At 31.5% G+C, this 15,367-nt stretch overlaps 2 protein-coding genes across 2 annotated transcripts; one reads left to right on the top strand and one right to left on the bottom strand.

The window, feature by feature from the left end:
* The first annotated feature begins 6,153 nt into the window (after positions 1 to 6,153).
* Positions 6,154 to 8,480, top strand: LOC111894722 (uncharacterized). Its single transcript, XM_023890817.3, has 6 exons — positions 6,154 to 6,572; positions 6,658 to 6,753; positions 6,852 to 6,893; positions 7,268 to 7,397; positions 7,929 to 8,030; positions 8,127 to 8,480. Exons 1-6 carry the CDS (start codon positions 6,159 to 6,161, stop codon positions 8,240 to 8,242), a joined length of 900 nt encoding a protein of 299 aa, XP_023746585.2. The 5' UTR covers positions 6,154 to 6,158; the 3' UTR covers positions 8,243 to 8,480.
* A 510-nt stretch (positions 8,481 to 8,990) lies between these two features.
* On the bottom strand, positions 8,991 to 12,204 carry LOC111894744 (uncharacterized). The gene is made up of 6 exons (XM_023890846.2): positions 12,050 to 12,204; positions 10,210 to 10,299; positions 9,911 to 10,024; positions 9,624 to 9,703; positions 9,368 to 9,492; positions 8,991 to 9,188 (listed from the first exon to the last, which is right to left on the bottom strand). Exons 2-6 carry the CDS (start codon positions 10,260 to 10,262, stop codon positions 9,117 to 9,119), a joined length of 444 nt encoding a protein of 147 aa, XP_023746614.1. The 5' UTR covers positions 10,263 to 10,299; positions 12,050 to 12,204; the 3' UTR covers positions 8,991 to 9,116.
* Positions 12,205 to 15,367: the final 3,163 nt, after the last annotated feature.

Below are 15,367 nucleotides of genomic sequence, written 5' to 3'. Positions count from 1 at the left end.
ATTTCTATTAGCATACTTGCTGTTTTTCTACTCCATTTGATTAGGATATGAAATTATATATAAACAAGACATGTATAAGTTTGTTATACGAATATCAATTTCGAAACAAACATATTAGCATAAGAACAACTATTATGTTATATATATATATATATATATATATATATATATATATATATATATATATATATATATATATATATATATATATATATATATATGGGTAAAGTGAATATACCTAACAACCTTATATAAGCTTAGGTACCTAACCTCATCAAACTACGTCATTTTGCATTAAATTTTCATTGCAATCATCCAAGGTTCTTAAACTTCATTCCTAAACTTGATTTACTTCAAAAAAAAATTTGGAAATTCATCATTATATTTCTCCTACATTCTTTCATTTGTAGCGGTAGGATATGAAGCCCATCGGGTGATATTCGATAGAAAGACGTGATGTAAAAGAAAGATATTGACGAAAGTCCAAAGATTTTGAAAGTAATCAAGTTATGGGGTTGAAGTTTAAGAACCTTAGGCAATTACAATGTAAATATGATACAAACCGATGTTGTATTATGGAGTTAGGTACCTAAGCTTATATAAGGTTGTTAGGTATATTCACTTTACCCTATATATATATATATATATATATATATATATATATATATATATATATATATATATATATATATATATATATATATATATATATATATAACAGTGAAATATTTATTGTATATATATTTTTTAGAGTTTTCCCTCATTTGAAGTAAAAAATTATGGATATCTCTTTGTTTTGGTCGGCCCCCTTATATATATTGCTTATGTTCCGCCCCTGAAAGGATGATCGGGGACTTAGGACCTTTCGAGGGCGAGTATGGGTCCCTAAGGTGGGCGGTGTTCGTGACACATAGTTGTGAGATACACATAAATCGAAGAATTCAATACATTCGGTTGCAACAAAGATGTACTGAGACTTGAAAGCCAATTATCAGTGGTCATGAATGAAGAAAGAGGTGGAAATGCAACACACTTCCCAAGAAGGTTCATTTTTAACCCTAAATATGTTAAGTTTCCTTTTTGGGTCGTACGTCATGCGTACTCGGAGTGTACACATGGCGTACTCATGCATGAGAAAGTGGGACTCGCACACGTGCGTCAGGCGTACTCAGCATGTACGTCGATTGTACGATGTTCAGACCAAAACCCTAGTTTTGAGGGTTTGCACCATATATAATCTCTTTATGGCCCCAAGACATTCACCCTCATCATCCTCCACCTAAAAATTGTTCCCTAGCGAACCCTAAGTGTTAATAGTGCATCTTTGAACTCATTTGTGTGTTTTGGTGGTGTTCTCGAAGAAGGAGAATGTGGTAGAAGGACATTAGAGCTTGGAAGAAGCTTGGATCTGAGATTCTCAACTTGCTAGCAACATTCTGGAGGTAAAAATCTCCTAGCTTGATCATCTTTTCTTATGGATTTAGTTATTTCTTCATTTAGGGTATTTTTGGTCCCAACCTTTGTGATTCTTGAGCATGGCAAGCTCTTAACCAAATAAGTCGTCTTTTCATACCCAATGAGGGGTCTTTAGTCATAAAAATGAGTTATTGATGCTTAGTTCTCCCTCATGCATGATGGTCCTTTTGGGTTGCCTTCAACAAAGCAGCTTGACAGGATGATTTATTAAAGAAAGAGGATACTGTGGTTTATTAATATATTATAGGAATAATATATTAAAAGATAAATCATATTTGTTTAATTAATATTAGTTAAATAATTAATTAAGAATTAATTATTATGACTAAAAGATATTAATTAAATAAAGGGGGCTGGAACTGCAATTATAAGATAATTGATTTTGGGTTGAGAATTCTTATGGATGAAGGCACGGACGAAATTAAGGTGGAGTCCATCTTGAATTCGTCCAAGGGGGCCTTATTCTGGAAGGTTCTGTGGACTACTTAAGGCCTAAGCTATCCAGTTAGGGTTTTGACTGAAACCCTAGCAACTCAAGTATAAAAGGACCCCTAAAGCATCAGAATTCAGCCACTTGATCCCTTGGAAGTTTGGAGCCGAATTCTATCCTCTCATCCTCTCTCCTAAACATCATCCTTTTTCTTTGGTGTTTGTAAGCCATTAGAGGCATCACATTTGAGGTGCTTGGTTATCGTAAGCTTTGAATATTCAAGTTTCATACTACAATCAAGAGGTAATATTCTTACTTGGTTATTTATATAGATCTCAAGTTTTGTAGTATGATAAATTAGGGTATTCAAGTCTTGGATGAATTGCATGTACTATATAGAAACCTAGATCCAAGCTTTAGGGCTTTGCATGAGCACAAATGATTGTTCTTTTGTATAAAACCCATCATTTGAAATATTCTTAATAACTCTTCCGCAAATGTAATCTGTTAAAAAGGTGTTAAATTTTGTTTTTTTTTATTTGGGTGAAAAATCACGATGTTACATATATGTATAAGAAATTTCAGTCGATTCAATAATAGCCCTCATTCACGAAGCCATGCTCTACGAGGGGTATAAGGAAACGATCTATAAAATAATCGTTGAATGTGTGTCCTTTTCACCCACCGTTCCTTTGTAGGGTGGATGGTCGTTAGTCGAATGAATTTGATAGGACATAAACGATTAAAAACAGGCCCGTCCTAGAGGATGAGCGGTAGAGGTGACCATATAGGGCCCATTTTCTGAATGGGTCCAAAATTTTTATAGACTTTATTAATATAATGTTAGACATGATCGATTTTGAAGATATTATTAGTGATTTTGCATCTCAAAAAGCTAGAAGAAGTATTTTTTAAATATACTTAGAAGCTAGTATAAGTAAGTTTTTTTTTTCAATTATTAAGTTAATATAAAAACAGTTGATGAATTTTTTGTATTTTCAGGTTTTTTTTTTTCCTCTTTCGTCATAGGCCCAAAATATGTTTGGAACGATCCTGATTAAAAGTAGAATCTATAAAGCACTAGAACATTATTTTAAAATCTCACTTTAGTTACTTTAGGGAAAAAAAATATGAAATTGTACGCTAATCTATAAAAACACACATCATTACTTTATGAGTCGTTAGTGGAGGGTGTGTGGTTAACCGATACACTAATATGGTACTATACATATGAAATGATGAAACAACTCATGTTTATAATTGTTGATGGTGTGTGTGTGTGTGATTAACTGACACATCAATGAGAGATTACTAATCGATCAGGGGTGTTTGCGTGAGTTTTCATGGTTATTCACATCTTAATTGTGTTAATCGGCATCCCAATCACAATTGGTAAAAGCATAATCCGAGATTAAACATGGCATCGACGTTTCAATGAAAATATTAAAAGATCTAGGGATTTTATGTGATTAAAATTGGTGATAATACTCCTTCGTCTTAGATCTAAGATCTTTGTTGAGGATGGTTACAAACCGTCGAGTAGGGTTTTAAACCACCGAGGATGATTCCATCAGCGACGACAACACCTTCCTTAAACCAACAATTTAAAATCGTCAACCACATTGTCAAAGGGTCATGAATTGTGAAAGCCACTGTCGGGAAATACTCCATTTTCTTGATCATGAAAGCCACCGTCGCCTCGGATCTAAAATTGTCGATGTCTAGGGTTTCGAACCGCCGTATGAGGTTTCAGATCAAGCTGTACTACATGTTGACTACAAGTTTCAAGAAGTGTTGGCAGTGATATGTGGTGGTGTCGAGGTTAAGAAATAAGATATGGAAGAAAGAGGTGACAAATATATATATATATATATATATATATATATATATATATATATATATAGAGAGAGAGAGAGAGAGAGGGGAGAGAGAAGCGGTGGTAGTCGACAGTGGGTAGTAGCAGTTAGCAGCAGTGGACGATGGTCTTTAGAGGTGCACATAGAAACTGGATCCACCAAATGAAACCGATCCGATCCGAAAACCGGTTTCGGTCAAAACCGGTTTTGACCAAACCGGATCGGATTAAACCGGTGACCGGATTCAAACCGGTTTGACTTTTCGGACTCAAAATCGGATTTACCCCCGGATCACAAACCGGATTCTACATAAACCGGTTCTTAAACCGTTGAAAAATCTGGTAAAACTTAAAAAATCCGGATCAAACCGGTTTCAAATCGAATTCGGATTGTTGACCAGATTCGGATCGGATTTTGACATATTCGGATCGGATTTTACCGGATCGGATTGTTGACCGGATCGGATCGGATCGGATCTTGGGTTTGTGCATCTCTAATGGTCTTCGGTGGCGATTATATGAGATGTCCAAGGTCGTCATAAAGTTTTTGAAGGATAAATAAATGAGAGAAAGAGTTGTTGGAGTACTCTTTGGGCGATATATTACATTTAAAAGAATAAAAGAACCAAGAATAACTTAAAATCAAATGAAAAAGAAATAAAAAAAATGTAATATCGTCATTTCATGTTTGTAGGGACGAAGTGTGCACCTTTTATGAAATAAAAGATGGTCCAAGTTAATTTTTAAAAATAAAACTGAGCATGCATTTTAGCAGCAACACAAAGACTCTATTTGTCCCTAAACAATGTGTAGTTGGTTTTGTGCTCTAGTTCTTTGCTTGAGTCTTGTTTTTTTTATATATGGTTGTTTAAAAAAATGGACTCTATTTGTAAATATTCTTTCAAATACACATAAGAATATAAAATGGATTGTTTGATACGATGAAATAAAATTAAAAAGAAATGGAAAATGAAAGGGAATATGATTTATTAAGGTAATTAATTTTCCGGTTTGTTTATATCTGGATAACTATTTTTTTTCTACACATCTAGGTAACAAAAACTTGTTGGAAGTGTTCACATATGGCCATTATGACATGCTGTAGCAGACTACATCCTGCTACAACAGATCATAATGGTCATATGTGAACAATTTCAACAAGTTGTTATCTAGATGTGTATAAAAAAATATTTACCCAAATATGAACAAAACAAAACGAAAAGTAAGAGTAAATTAGACGAATGGTCCCTGTGGTTCGGTGGAATTTGTGCTTTTGGTCCGTAACTTATTTTTTTAACTCGGATGGTCCCTATTGTTTATTGTTGTTGCGAGTTTGGTCCATTTATTATCTAAAAAGACTATTGTGTCCTTATTAATTTTTTTGTTAATTAATTTTCTTATTTATGTATTTTTTTTTATATATTTAAAAAAATTAATAGACCCCACATATATGTATCTCTTCACCGTAAACCTGAAACCACATTTGAGAAATTTAATCTAGGTCTCACGATCACCATCTCATCTCTCATCCTCCTCAACTTCTATTTCATTTCCATCTTTAATGACATCGACGTCTTCACTATCCTTCTTTTTTTAGTCCTTCAACTCTGACGAACCAACACCAGAAACCCACTGCTCTTCATCTTTAGTGGGTTGTGTTGTTGATTCGACAGAGTTGAAGGACCAAAAAAAGAAGGGATTGTGAAGACGTCGATATCACTAAAGATGGAAAATAAATAGAAGTTAAGGAAGACGAGAGATGAGGTGGTGAGGATATACAAATATATAGGGTCTATCATTTTTTTTAAATATATAAAGAATAAATACATTAATAAAAAAATAAATTAATAAGGGCACAATAGTATTTTTAGATAAAACAAGGACCAAACGTACAATAGAAATAAACAGTAGGGATCATCTAAATTAAAAAAAAAAAAAATTAGGAGCCACACACATAAATCCTCCCAAACCACATGGATCATTCCTGTAATTTACTCTTATTTTTTTTGTTGTGTTTATATTTAAGTAACTATTTTTTATACACTATGTAAGTAATTTATAGAAAGTGTTTACATATGACCATTATAGTTACCTAAATATGAAAAAACCGAAAAGTTAATTACCTTAAAAGTTCATATTCTTAAAATGAAATGAACAATAAAAGGTAATGGACTAAGCCATTAACGTATTTAGATTGGCATGAAGGAATAGAACGATACATTTAAGCATGTTATGTACAATTTGAAAACGAAATGAAAAAAAAAAAGTTGATGAATAAAGAAAAAAAAAAGATTATTTTGAAAAAAAAAAAGTTGATGAATAAAGAAAAAAAAGGTTATGTTGTAGCAACATATAATTATCATTTGACCAAAGTCAAATCACAAACTCAATGCAACAATGCACCTGATAGTGCCCCCAATTTCTAACGTGACCCTCCTCGTGATTAACAAATCTCGAGTCAAAATTCAACACGCCACTTTAAGCTCCATTTATAACCGCCAGAATCCTCCTTATATATGCTCCAATCTCACAGGAACCATTCACAACCTCAGAAGCAATCGAGCTGTGCTCGAGAAAACCATGGGAAGTGAAGGTTCTGATCTGTTTGTGAAGCGAAAACCAAGGATCCTTTGCCTCCATGGATTCCGAACAAGCGGAGAAATCTTCAAAACACAGCTGAAGAAATGGCCGGAATCGGTTCATGAGAAGGTCCAGTTCTTCTTCCCTGATGCGCCGTTTCCATGTAATGGTAAATCTGAGGTCGAAGGGATTTTTGACCCGCCTTATTACGAATGGTTCCAATTCAATAAGGTTGGATTATCTCATATCTACTCGCAATAGTTCTATTTCGAACCAATTTTAGGGATTTTGATTTTTTATTTTGGAACAACTACAGGATTTTACCGAGTATGAGAATTTCGATAAGTGTCTTGAACATATCGAAGATTTAATGATTAAGCATGAGATCGATGGTTTGATGGGATTCTCGCAGGTTTTCACGTTGATTTGATATATACTACATATTTTTTTCAAATACAATTTGATGATTGTGAATCGAATTGATTCTGTTCTGTGTATTTATTTATTTAGGGTGCAATTTTGTCAGCTGCCTTGCCAGGACTGCAAGCTAAGGCATGTTCTTCTCTCCATAACCAAAACTTTTGCTAAGAACCATGATCAATGCATTACGACAAACATTAATTCACATATTGTTTTTTGCAATTGTTAATTTAGTTATTAAAGATTTAATGAAGTTGTAGGATCAAGTTTGTAACAATAATGACAACTAACATTCCTTATTGGAAATTAACATTAAGTAATGTTGTCTATGTAATTTATAATTTGAAGTTATTAATGAAAGAAAATACACAAACAAAAACCTTCATAGGTCACAGAACTTAATCATTTCTTCAGCAAAGTTCACTTAATCAAATTCAGACATCAATTATTATAATTATATATTACTGACAATTTGGTGGTTTTTAAATTAAATAAATATTTTTTAGGGATTGGCATTGACGAGGGTACCAAAGATTAGATTTGTGATAATAGTCTCAGGGGCAAAATTGAAAAATCAAACATGGGCTGACAAGGCATATTCGCTCCCCATACAATGTCCTTCTCTCCATTTTTTAGGTACTCTTTTTGGCCTCTTTCCATGTGTAGATCATTTTAATAGAATTGAAGATGCAAATTATGTTTTTTTTTTTTTTTAAAAAAAAAAAAAAAAAAACGTCCGATGTATAACATCAAATGTTAAAGCGTTTATTTTGAATAATATTTTAAATTTAACATGTAAAGTTATTAATGGAAATAATATTTTTTTGTTGTAGGGAAATATGATTAACTCTAAGATGTTTGTAGGTTTTATTTGAAGATTCAAAATTGCATTAAATGTTGCATTAGAATCTTTGGAATCTTTTAAAATATATGGACGCTATTTCAACATGTAGACAACTCTTCTTGTCCACAAAACTTACCAAACCCAATAATGACGTAATAAATAACGATGCATATTTTCCACATTTCTAGCTCCTCGTTATTATTGCATTTTCTAGAAAAAACACTCATTATAAAATATTGGACATCCACATCAGCTAGAGAAACCTTTTATTTTGAATATGATTTGGAGTATCTTTATAGTATTATTATTATATCTTTTGTCAGGGGAAGCGGATTTTTTAAAACCATATGGACTTGAACTTTTAAAATCAGTTGAAGATCCCATCGTCATTCATCATCCTAAAGGCCATACCATTCCAAGATTCGGTAAATCTTTTACTATTCATTATATAATTTAATATCACATAATTATTTTTAAAACACATATTTGTTTGATCTCTTCTCTCTCTCATATAATTTCAGATGAAGAAGGGTTGGAGAAAATGTTGAAATTTATTGATAGAGTTGAAAAGATTGTTTCTAACAAGGAAGATGATGTAGTCACAGTTTCGCATGAAGAATCAACAATTGCTGCATAAATTTGTGATGTTAATGGTATGGTTGTCACTAATGTATGACTTGTGAAACCATATGATATGATATGATGCTTATTTATTATATAATGATAGATTTGAATAATTATTTGTTGAAAATTCTATAGCAAACATCAGCATACGAGTTGTAAAAATGTTGGATGTTATTCTATATATGTAACCGAGTATTGTTGTCCCCCTAGAATATGACATAATATATTAACAATAATGACATTTTACCTAATTTACCTTTCTTTTTCCTCACAATTCTCTCGTGTAAAAAGTTGATGAATATTGTTAAAACTAATCAATACTGTGACATTTGCCTTTAGTCGTATTCAAACTTCATTTTCCTCACAATTCCTTGGTGTAAAATAATATTTCTAAGCATTTTACAACTTTGGGAGTAAATTAAGTTGTTATATTTATGGGTAGAAAATTATGTACAGAGACTATGTTAGTAGCAGAAATAAAGTATGTTGTTGCCCCCCACAATTTGGCCAAATAAAAAATAATTGGACCAAAAAGAAGTTACCCTAAATCATTTTGTATTTCCAGGGAGAAAATGATGGGAGCTGAATTCATGAAACTAAATTCCGAGTAGGAAGAAACACCTAAAATAATCCCATATATATATATATATATATATATATATATATATATATATATATATATATATATATATATATATATATATATATATATATATATATATATATATATATATATATTTGATGCGTAAATGAGAAGAATATATGGTAAACAAGCAACATTAGAATTTAGAAGCAAAAGAAGATGACAACAACTACCAAATGTAACATCATAACAAACAAAACTCCATAATAACAGCCACCCACCCATCAACAAGTTCCATCAAAACTCAAAACTCAGTCGGAGGCTTCAACCTTATCAGCCTTTTGATTCTATCTTTGTCCGTGTTCTCCAACAACCCCTTTTATAACAAATCCATAACATCAGTATCAGTATAATAAATAAACATTCGACAGAGATGTCCATGTAATTTTTTATGGCACACAAAAAATGAAGTTGGTTGGTTAAAAAAAATTTACACAAAGATTTTTAGATTTTTATAAAAGAATATGATATATAGAGTAAAGGATGGGAGGGTACCTTCCATACAATTTCATCAAGGCATAAGCAAATCCTACCATACTTGTCCAAGAAAAGCCGCTCTGTTGGAGGCTTCCCACATACATCCTTTATGGCCGATGTAACAACAAATATTGCTTCTGACACTTTCACAAATCAAAAAAAAAAAAAAAATCCAACATTAACAGCTTCAAAATCTAAGAAGTAATTAGAGACTTGAGTAAAATGTTGACTACCATATTTTAAATATGTAAAAGAAATTAAACTGTATGCTTACAAGCGAGTTCATCATACTCATCCTTGCCGACAAGATAGATGCTGACGTGTCCAAGCACGGTGTATACAATATATACAGACCTGAAAAGCCAATGCCAAAACATACATACTATTTTTAGGCTTAGGTGTTTTTCTTTATGACTTGATGCATGTAGAAAGAACCAACTTAATAGAGAAAGTCTGGAGCAATAAGTATGCACATACAATAATAAAAATGAGCACAATTCAATTGATAATTTGACATATTACATATAGGATTAGGAATGAATGAATCCCCTACTCACTCACTTGTGGCATGCGACTAGAAGTTCTTCATTTTTGACACCTTTAAGGTTGTCTGCTCCAAGTTTGACCAAGAAAGATCGCCAATGCAACCGTTCTTCACCCGGAACACCGTTGAATCTGCATCGCATTCATAATCATATGTGGAGTTTCTATAAACATATATAAATGGATCAAAATAGTTTTGTAATTTATATTGGAAGGAGTTTCCTTTCGTAATGACCAAAAAGCCCCTTACTAGCTTAGACTAGAGAGCATATGAATAATGGAAATGGTGGTTTGGGAGAGAAAGGGTTTGAAGGTACCGTTCAACGAGGATATTGCCCTCGGAGTTGGCGATCAGCACAGCCAGCAACATCTTCTTTCTGTCTTGTATTAACAACCTACTTTCCTTCCTTTTTTTTTTTTTTAGGGGGATAAAAAAAAAAGATTGATCAGATTTCAATTCAAGGATCTACAAACTCTGAAGAAAGATTATACATTAATCATCAACCAGAGAATCATTATTTTACAATTGTATCTTCTTTCTTGGAACATCAAGAAAATATATATACCCTTTTTAGTAGTTCAACATCACAGATATATAGAACTACTTGATATGTGAAATTTTTTATTTATAGAAAGATTTTCAAGTTCGCTACAATCAAGTCACTATTTTTCTTTTATAAGGTACAGTACTTTTCAACAAGTTTTTGGATATGACAAAGATACCCTTCTCGGTCAAGAGTAAAAGTTAGGGACATTCCAACTGTTTAACTAATTACTTGAGAACCCTCAAGAAATATGTACAATCAAACATTGTCATAGGCAAGCAAACACTGGCAGATTATCTTGCAAATGAATATTATAAACACAAAGATCAAATTATATGATAGATTGGGTTAGCTAAATAATGGGCTCATAACAGGGACAAGATAAGGTAAACAAAATTTACACCTCCATAAAGCAGCAATGTTTTTCAGTAGTGCTGTTGCATTGTTATATTCTTGTGTTCTTAACTGCTTCACATTCCAATTTTTGCAATACGTTCAGTATTACTTTCAGTTATTTTAATTATCCATGTTCTTCTTTTCATTGTAGAGTCTATTTTATAATATCTGACTGAATGCTGATATTCAAATGCAAGATCTTTTATAATTTCTTTTCCTTTTCTAATAAAAAGCTGCTTTTGGAACCTAAATGAACAGCCCATTAAAATGTATAGTTGTTCAATCAAACTTTATGCCTGTATAAGGGATGAAACTTGAAGTCTTTTCTGGCATGATCATGTAGGCAAACATGCAATGATTTTAGATACTATTTCCCATGTCCTAATTCCTAAATAGTACACTTTTAGTTTCTAAAATTCAATTTCTGTACCTTACAAAGTAAACAGAAAAAACATGTATTCAGTTTTGTTATGTCAAAACTCAAAACATTCTCAATTCTCATGTCAGTTTTGAAGCTTAAAAGTAAGTTCTTACCTATCTGACATTCGATGGTTAAATCTGCAATCTTTTGCAAAAAAAAAAAGAGAGAGAATAAATCTTTGCCAACATGTATTGAACATTCCTAAACCAGTTTGATGAATTTTTTTGGCCAACTCTGGCAAGTTCTATTCACAGTTTATACTGTAATCCAGCCACAACAGTAATGCACGCTGCTCGATGCCAACTACATAAAATGAATCGGAAGAATTGCAAGTGGCCATTTGGCGAATTATCAGTTCATAGGCTCCCAAATTCAACACCAAATCTTGTGGAAAGCCAAAAGTTATTCATAAATCTATACAAAGACCAACATTTAACATCACCTTATTATAATTGCTTTTCAAGTGGAAGAAAATGTGAATTGACAAACATTATCTCCTTCATTTTGTCACAGTTTACTTTACGAATATGAAAATCACGATCCAATCTCCAGAAAACCCACAAAACTGAATTTGGATCTAGAAAATCGATATCAAATTGCAATCGGGAAAAACTATGATTTAAAGTTAAAGGAATTATTATTGATCATCTTCCTAGCTCTCTCTTTGATCTCGGATAGTAAGTGAGAATCATAATCAATAATTTATCCATACGACAAGAATCACATCAATAAACCAGTAATAAAACAAATTTTAGAAAAGCTGATCAACACAATAGAACTAGGGTTTCGCAGTACCTGAAGCAGTAGATGACCGACGATCGACGATAAAGAACGAAAACGAAGAGAAGAATCCTACAGCAAACCAAAGTATGAAAGTATTGATATATGCTGTGTAATATTCGTAATCTCCCTGTGTTTAACTATGGGAAATGAACTAAAAGTAAACAAAAGAGTACATAACTAAAATATTTTTGTATATAATTTTTGGAATTTCCAGGAAAAAAAAAAAAAAAAACTTTGGAATTTAAAGAACAATCTAAAATCCAATAAATTATATTAGAATTTTGAAAAAAAAACTTAGTTTTTTTTTTTTAAAACCAAAAAGCAACGATAAGTTGTTACATGTACCAACAATATTAAATTTTACAAAGAAATTCGATAAACATTACAAATAAAGTGAATTGTCATAACCATAAACATTAAATTCAGACATCGTAATTTGGTCGATTTCAAAGTATTTTTTCCTTATAAACATTAAAATATGATTTTTCAGGTTACACCCAATCATATATACATATCTTCCGATAAAATAAATTATTACAAAAAAAACATTTTACAAACAAAATATAATATTAGTTTCATAATTCGCTAAAGGTTAACATTAATAAGTAATAATGAACTTTTACAAGTCTTGCATTTTGGTCGCTACATCTAACTAACAAATGAAATTCGTTTTAGATGATTGATTCAAGAAGTACATCCATGATTTCTTGTAGTTGAATTCTGGAAAATATTAAGACCTTCTGAGATATAAGGGAATGGTATGTGGGGCTACGGTTGGTTTATATAGGGCAATACAAATTCAAAATGGTTAGCACATATCTTTCCTACCTGCTTTAATTATCAAATTTAGATCAAACTTATCAAAATCAAATAAAAAAAACAGATATGTAACCTAACAGTCAAACAACATATTTTTCATTGAAATAAATATCATAAATCTACAATTTACACTTTATATATTATTCTTAAATTATATATTACCTTTTCATCTTTAATGGTCACTAACACATATTTCTGTCTTATTGTTATGACACGCATCATATCGAAAATAAGAAAAAGAACTATAGAGAAGAATGTTGACAAAGTGATACTTCGTTAAGAACGCTGAAAAATTCTTCATAAAGCCGCTAGTATTCTTCTATAGACCGCTAGAAGGTCTATATAGTGACAACCGGTGTGACATCCATGAGAACGCGCTACTTAAAATAACAGTTTTGATTAATGTAAGTGAAAAAATCATTTAGAATGCTTACCAGTTGTGATTGTTTCCACTTGGATGTGAACATTAACATTCTTGTAGAGAAATAGAACTTCAAATGAACCCTACATAGCCAAATCAACAAACATGACAACACAAAAAGAAGCCTAACTTGACATATAACCAAATTTCCAACAAATTTTAAAATTTTAAGGTTTTGCTGAAGAATTTTTTTAATTTATCAAAAGTTTATTTTATTACAACCTTATATGAATCATCAAGAATTTAAATCAAGTGAAAGAAGTAATTGTTCATTTAAATTCAGTAAAAAAAATTACAATATTGTGAAATTACATATAATTTACATGTTTGTTTATTGTCTTGGAGGTACTCGACCATAGAATATTAAAAAATGGCTATTTTTATTTAAAAGCTCAACTTACAAGGCTTAATTTAGTTAATGTTCCTTTAATTATTCATTACAGTAAATTAGATACATGGTCGCATGGTTTTTGTCGTTTCAATAACTATTTGCAAAAGAAAATAGTTATTTTACCGTTATGCTTATTATAACTATGTAATTTAGAAGTATGTGTCAGTGCCCTATTAGGATTAACGAATGTTATGGAATTAAAATCCCTATTAGTGTTTTCTAATAAGAATGATGCTTATATAATTCAACTACTTTATGTTTATAGACTATGTAGTTTGTAATAAGAACTCATTTAAGGGTCTCTTTGATTTATTTTTTATTGGGTCCAGTAAGAAGTTATCTCTTACTCGGTGTGGTAAATGTGTTTGATATAAGAATATTTAGCCTATTATTGATCCTTTTACCGAGTCTAACAAAAATAAAAGTTGATCGAGTAATTTGGAATTTTATCCCCCTTTTAACCTTAATAGTCCATTTCCAAATTCAACTTAACGAGAGAAAATAAAGGAAAATTAAAATGAGAATAAATTAAAATAAAATGGTGTTCCCGACTTTCATTAAATGAATGAAGTGGGGGAAATGAAAGTGTCATTTTTCCTCCTAATTTTCCTTCCGATTTGGAAGGATTTGGAAAGAATGGACAAAATGATTAATTTTCCTTCTACTTATCTCCGAATCGGGAACACAAAATAAAATTTGTTTTCCATTCCTTTCTCTTATTTTCTCTCCTGACTTTATTTTCTCTTTTTTTCCTTTCTTTTGTTAGACTCGAGAACTAGGTGTAAGGAACACATCGCTTCTTTTGCCTTCCATCGATTCTGCTTCTATCGTCATCTCCTTCCTCTGTTGCCGACACCAACGCTTTCCTTTGGCGATCACGTCTCCTTCTTCCATTGACGCCGACGCTTTCCTCCGGCGATCGCTCAGGCCTCGAGCCTCCACCTCCGATGAACCCCACTACTCTATTTCCATTTCCATCTCGACTCAAGGTCTCAGGCTCTCAGGTTTTCTTTATTTTTTCATATTTTTTGGATTTTTTTCACTCTTTTTGATTCCTATATACTTCTAGTCTTCCATGTATGAACGAGATTGAAGCAAAAAATTTGTTTATGTTTCAAATTGAAGTTATAATCTTCATATGCGAAATGGTTTGAAGCAAGAAATGATCTTCTATTTTAATCGCTTACAAGGTGTTATATATATATATATATATATATATATATATATATATATATATATATATATATATATATATATATATATATATATCACTCTAAACTATATTAAAGTTATAATAATTCTTCCAAGATTATCCTTTAAATGTGAGTTTATTGTTTTTTTGTGCTTTAATTCATAGTATACAACTTTGATAGGATAATTGATGGTGATTACTCTTCAAATCTACATAAGAATGTGGAATGTTGGATGTTGTTTCAGAAAAAAAAGGTTGTTGCTTCAGAAAAGTTGGTTATTGTTTCAATTAAGTTTGGTATGGGTTTTACAATGATTCAAATTTCAAAGTAAAGTTTGGTTGTCGGTTCATGTTTATATCAAGTCGGATCCTTCAAAAGTATACTAGTTAGATGTCATTTAAGGGGTTGTTATCAAAGTTTGCTGCTTTAAAAGCTCTTGAGTTACGTATCTCCTTCTAACTTTGGTGTTGTTCTAGACAGTTGTTTATTTTTTCATTCCTTATTAA

This window comes from Lactuca sativa, chromosome 1 (assembly GCF_002870075.4).
Source record: "Lactuca sativa cultivar Salinas chromosome 1, Lsat_Salinas_v11, whole genome shotgun sequence".
In the NCBI taxonomy this organism is placed as follows: domain Eukaryota; kingdom Viridiplantae; phylum Streptophyta; class Magnoliopsida; order Asterales; family Asteraceae; genus Lactuca; species Lactuca sativa.
Note: the sequence above shows the minus strand (reverse complement) of the source record. Positions and strands in the feature narration are given on the sequence as shown.

Coding starts and splice junctions, on each gene's coding strand:
- LOC111894744 (XM_023890846.2), bottom strand. CDS start 10,262: ATGTTGCTGGCTGTGCTGATCGCCAACTCCGAGGGCAATATCCTCGTT. Junction 9,493..9,623: donor TGAGTATGATGAACTCGCTT/GTAAGCATACAG, acceptor GATTTGTGAAAG/TGTCAGAAGCAATATTTGTT. Junction 9,189..9,367: donor TTGATGAAATTGTATGGAAG/GTACCCTCCCAT, acceptor TTGTTATAAAAG/GGGTTGTTGGAGAACACGGA.
- LOC111894722 (XM_023890817.3), top strand. CDS start 6,159: ATGCACCTGATAGTGCCCCCAATTTCTAACGTGACCCTCCTCGTGATT. Junction 7,398..7,928: donor TCCTTCTCTCCATTTTTTAG/GTACTCTTTTTG, acceptor ATCTTTTGTCAG/GGGAAGCGGATTTTTTAAAA. Junction 8,031..8,126: donor CCATACCATTCCAAGATTCG/GTAAATCTTTTA, acceptor ATATAATTTCAG/ATGAAGAAGGGTTGGAGAAA.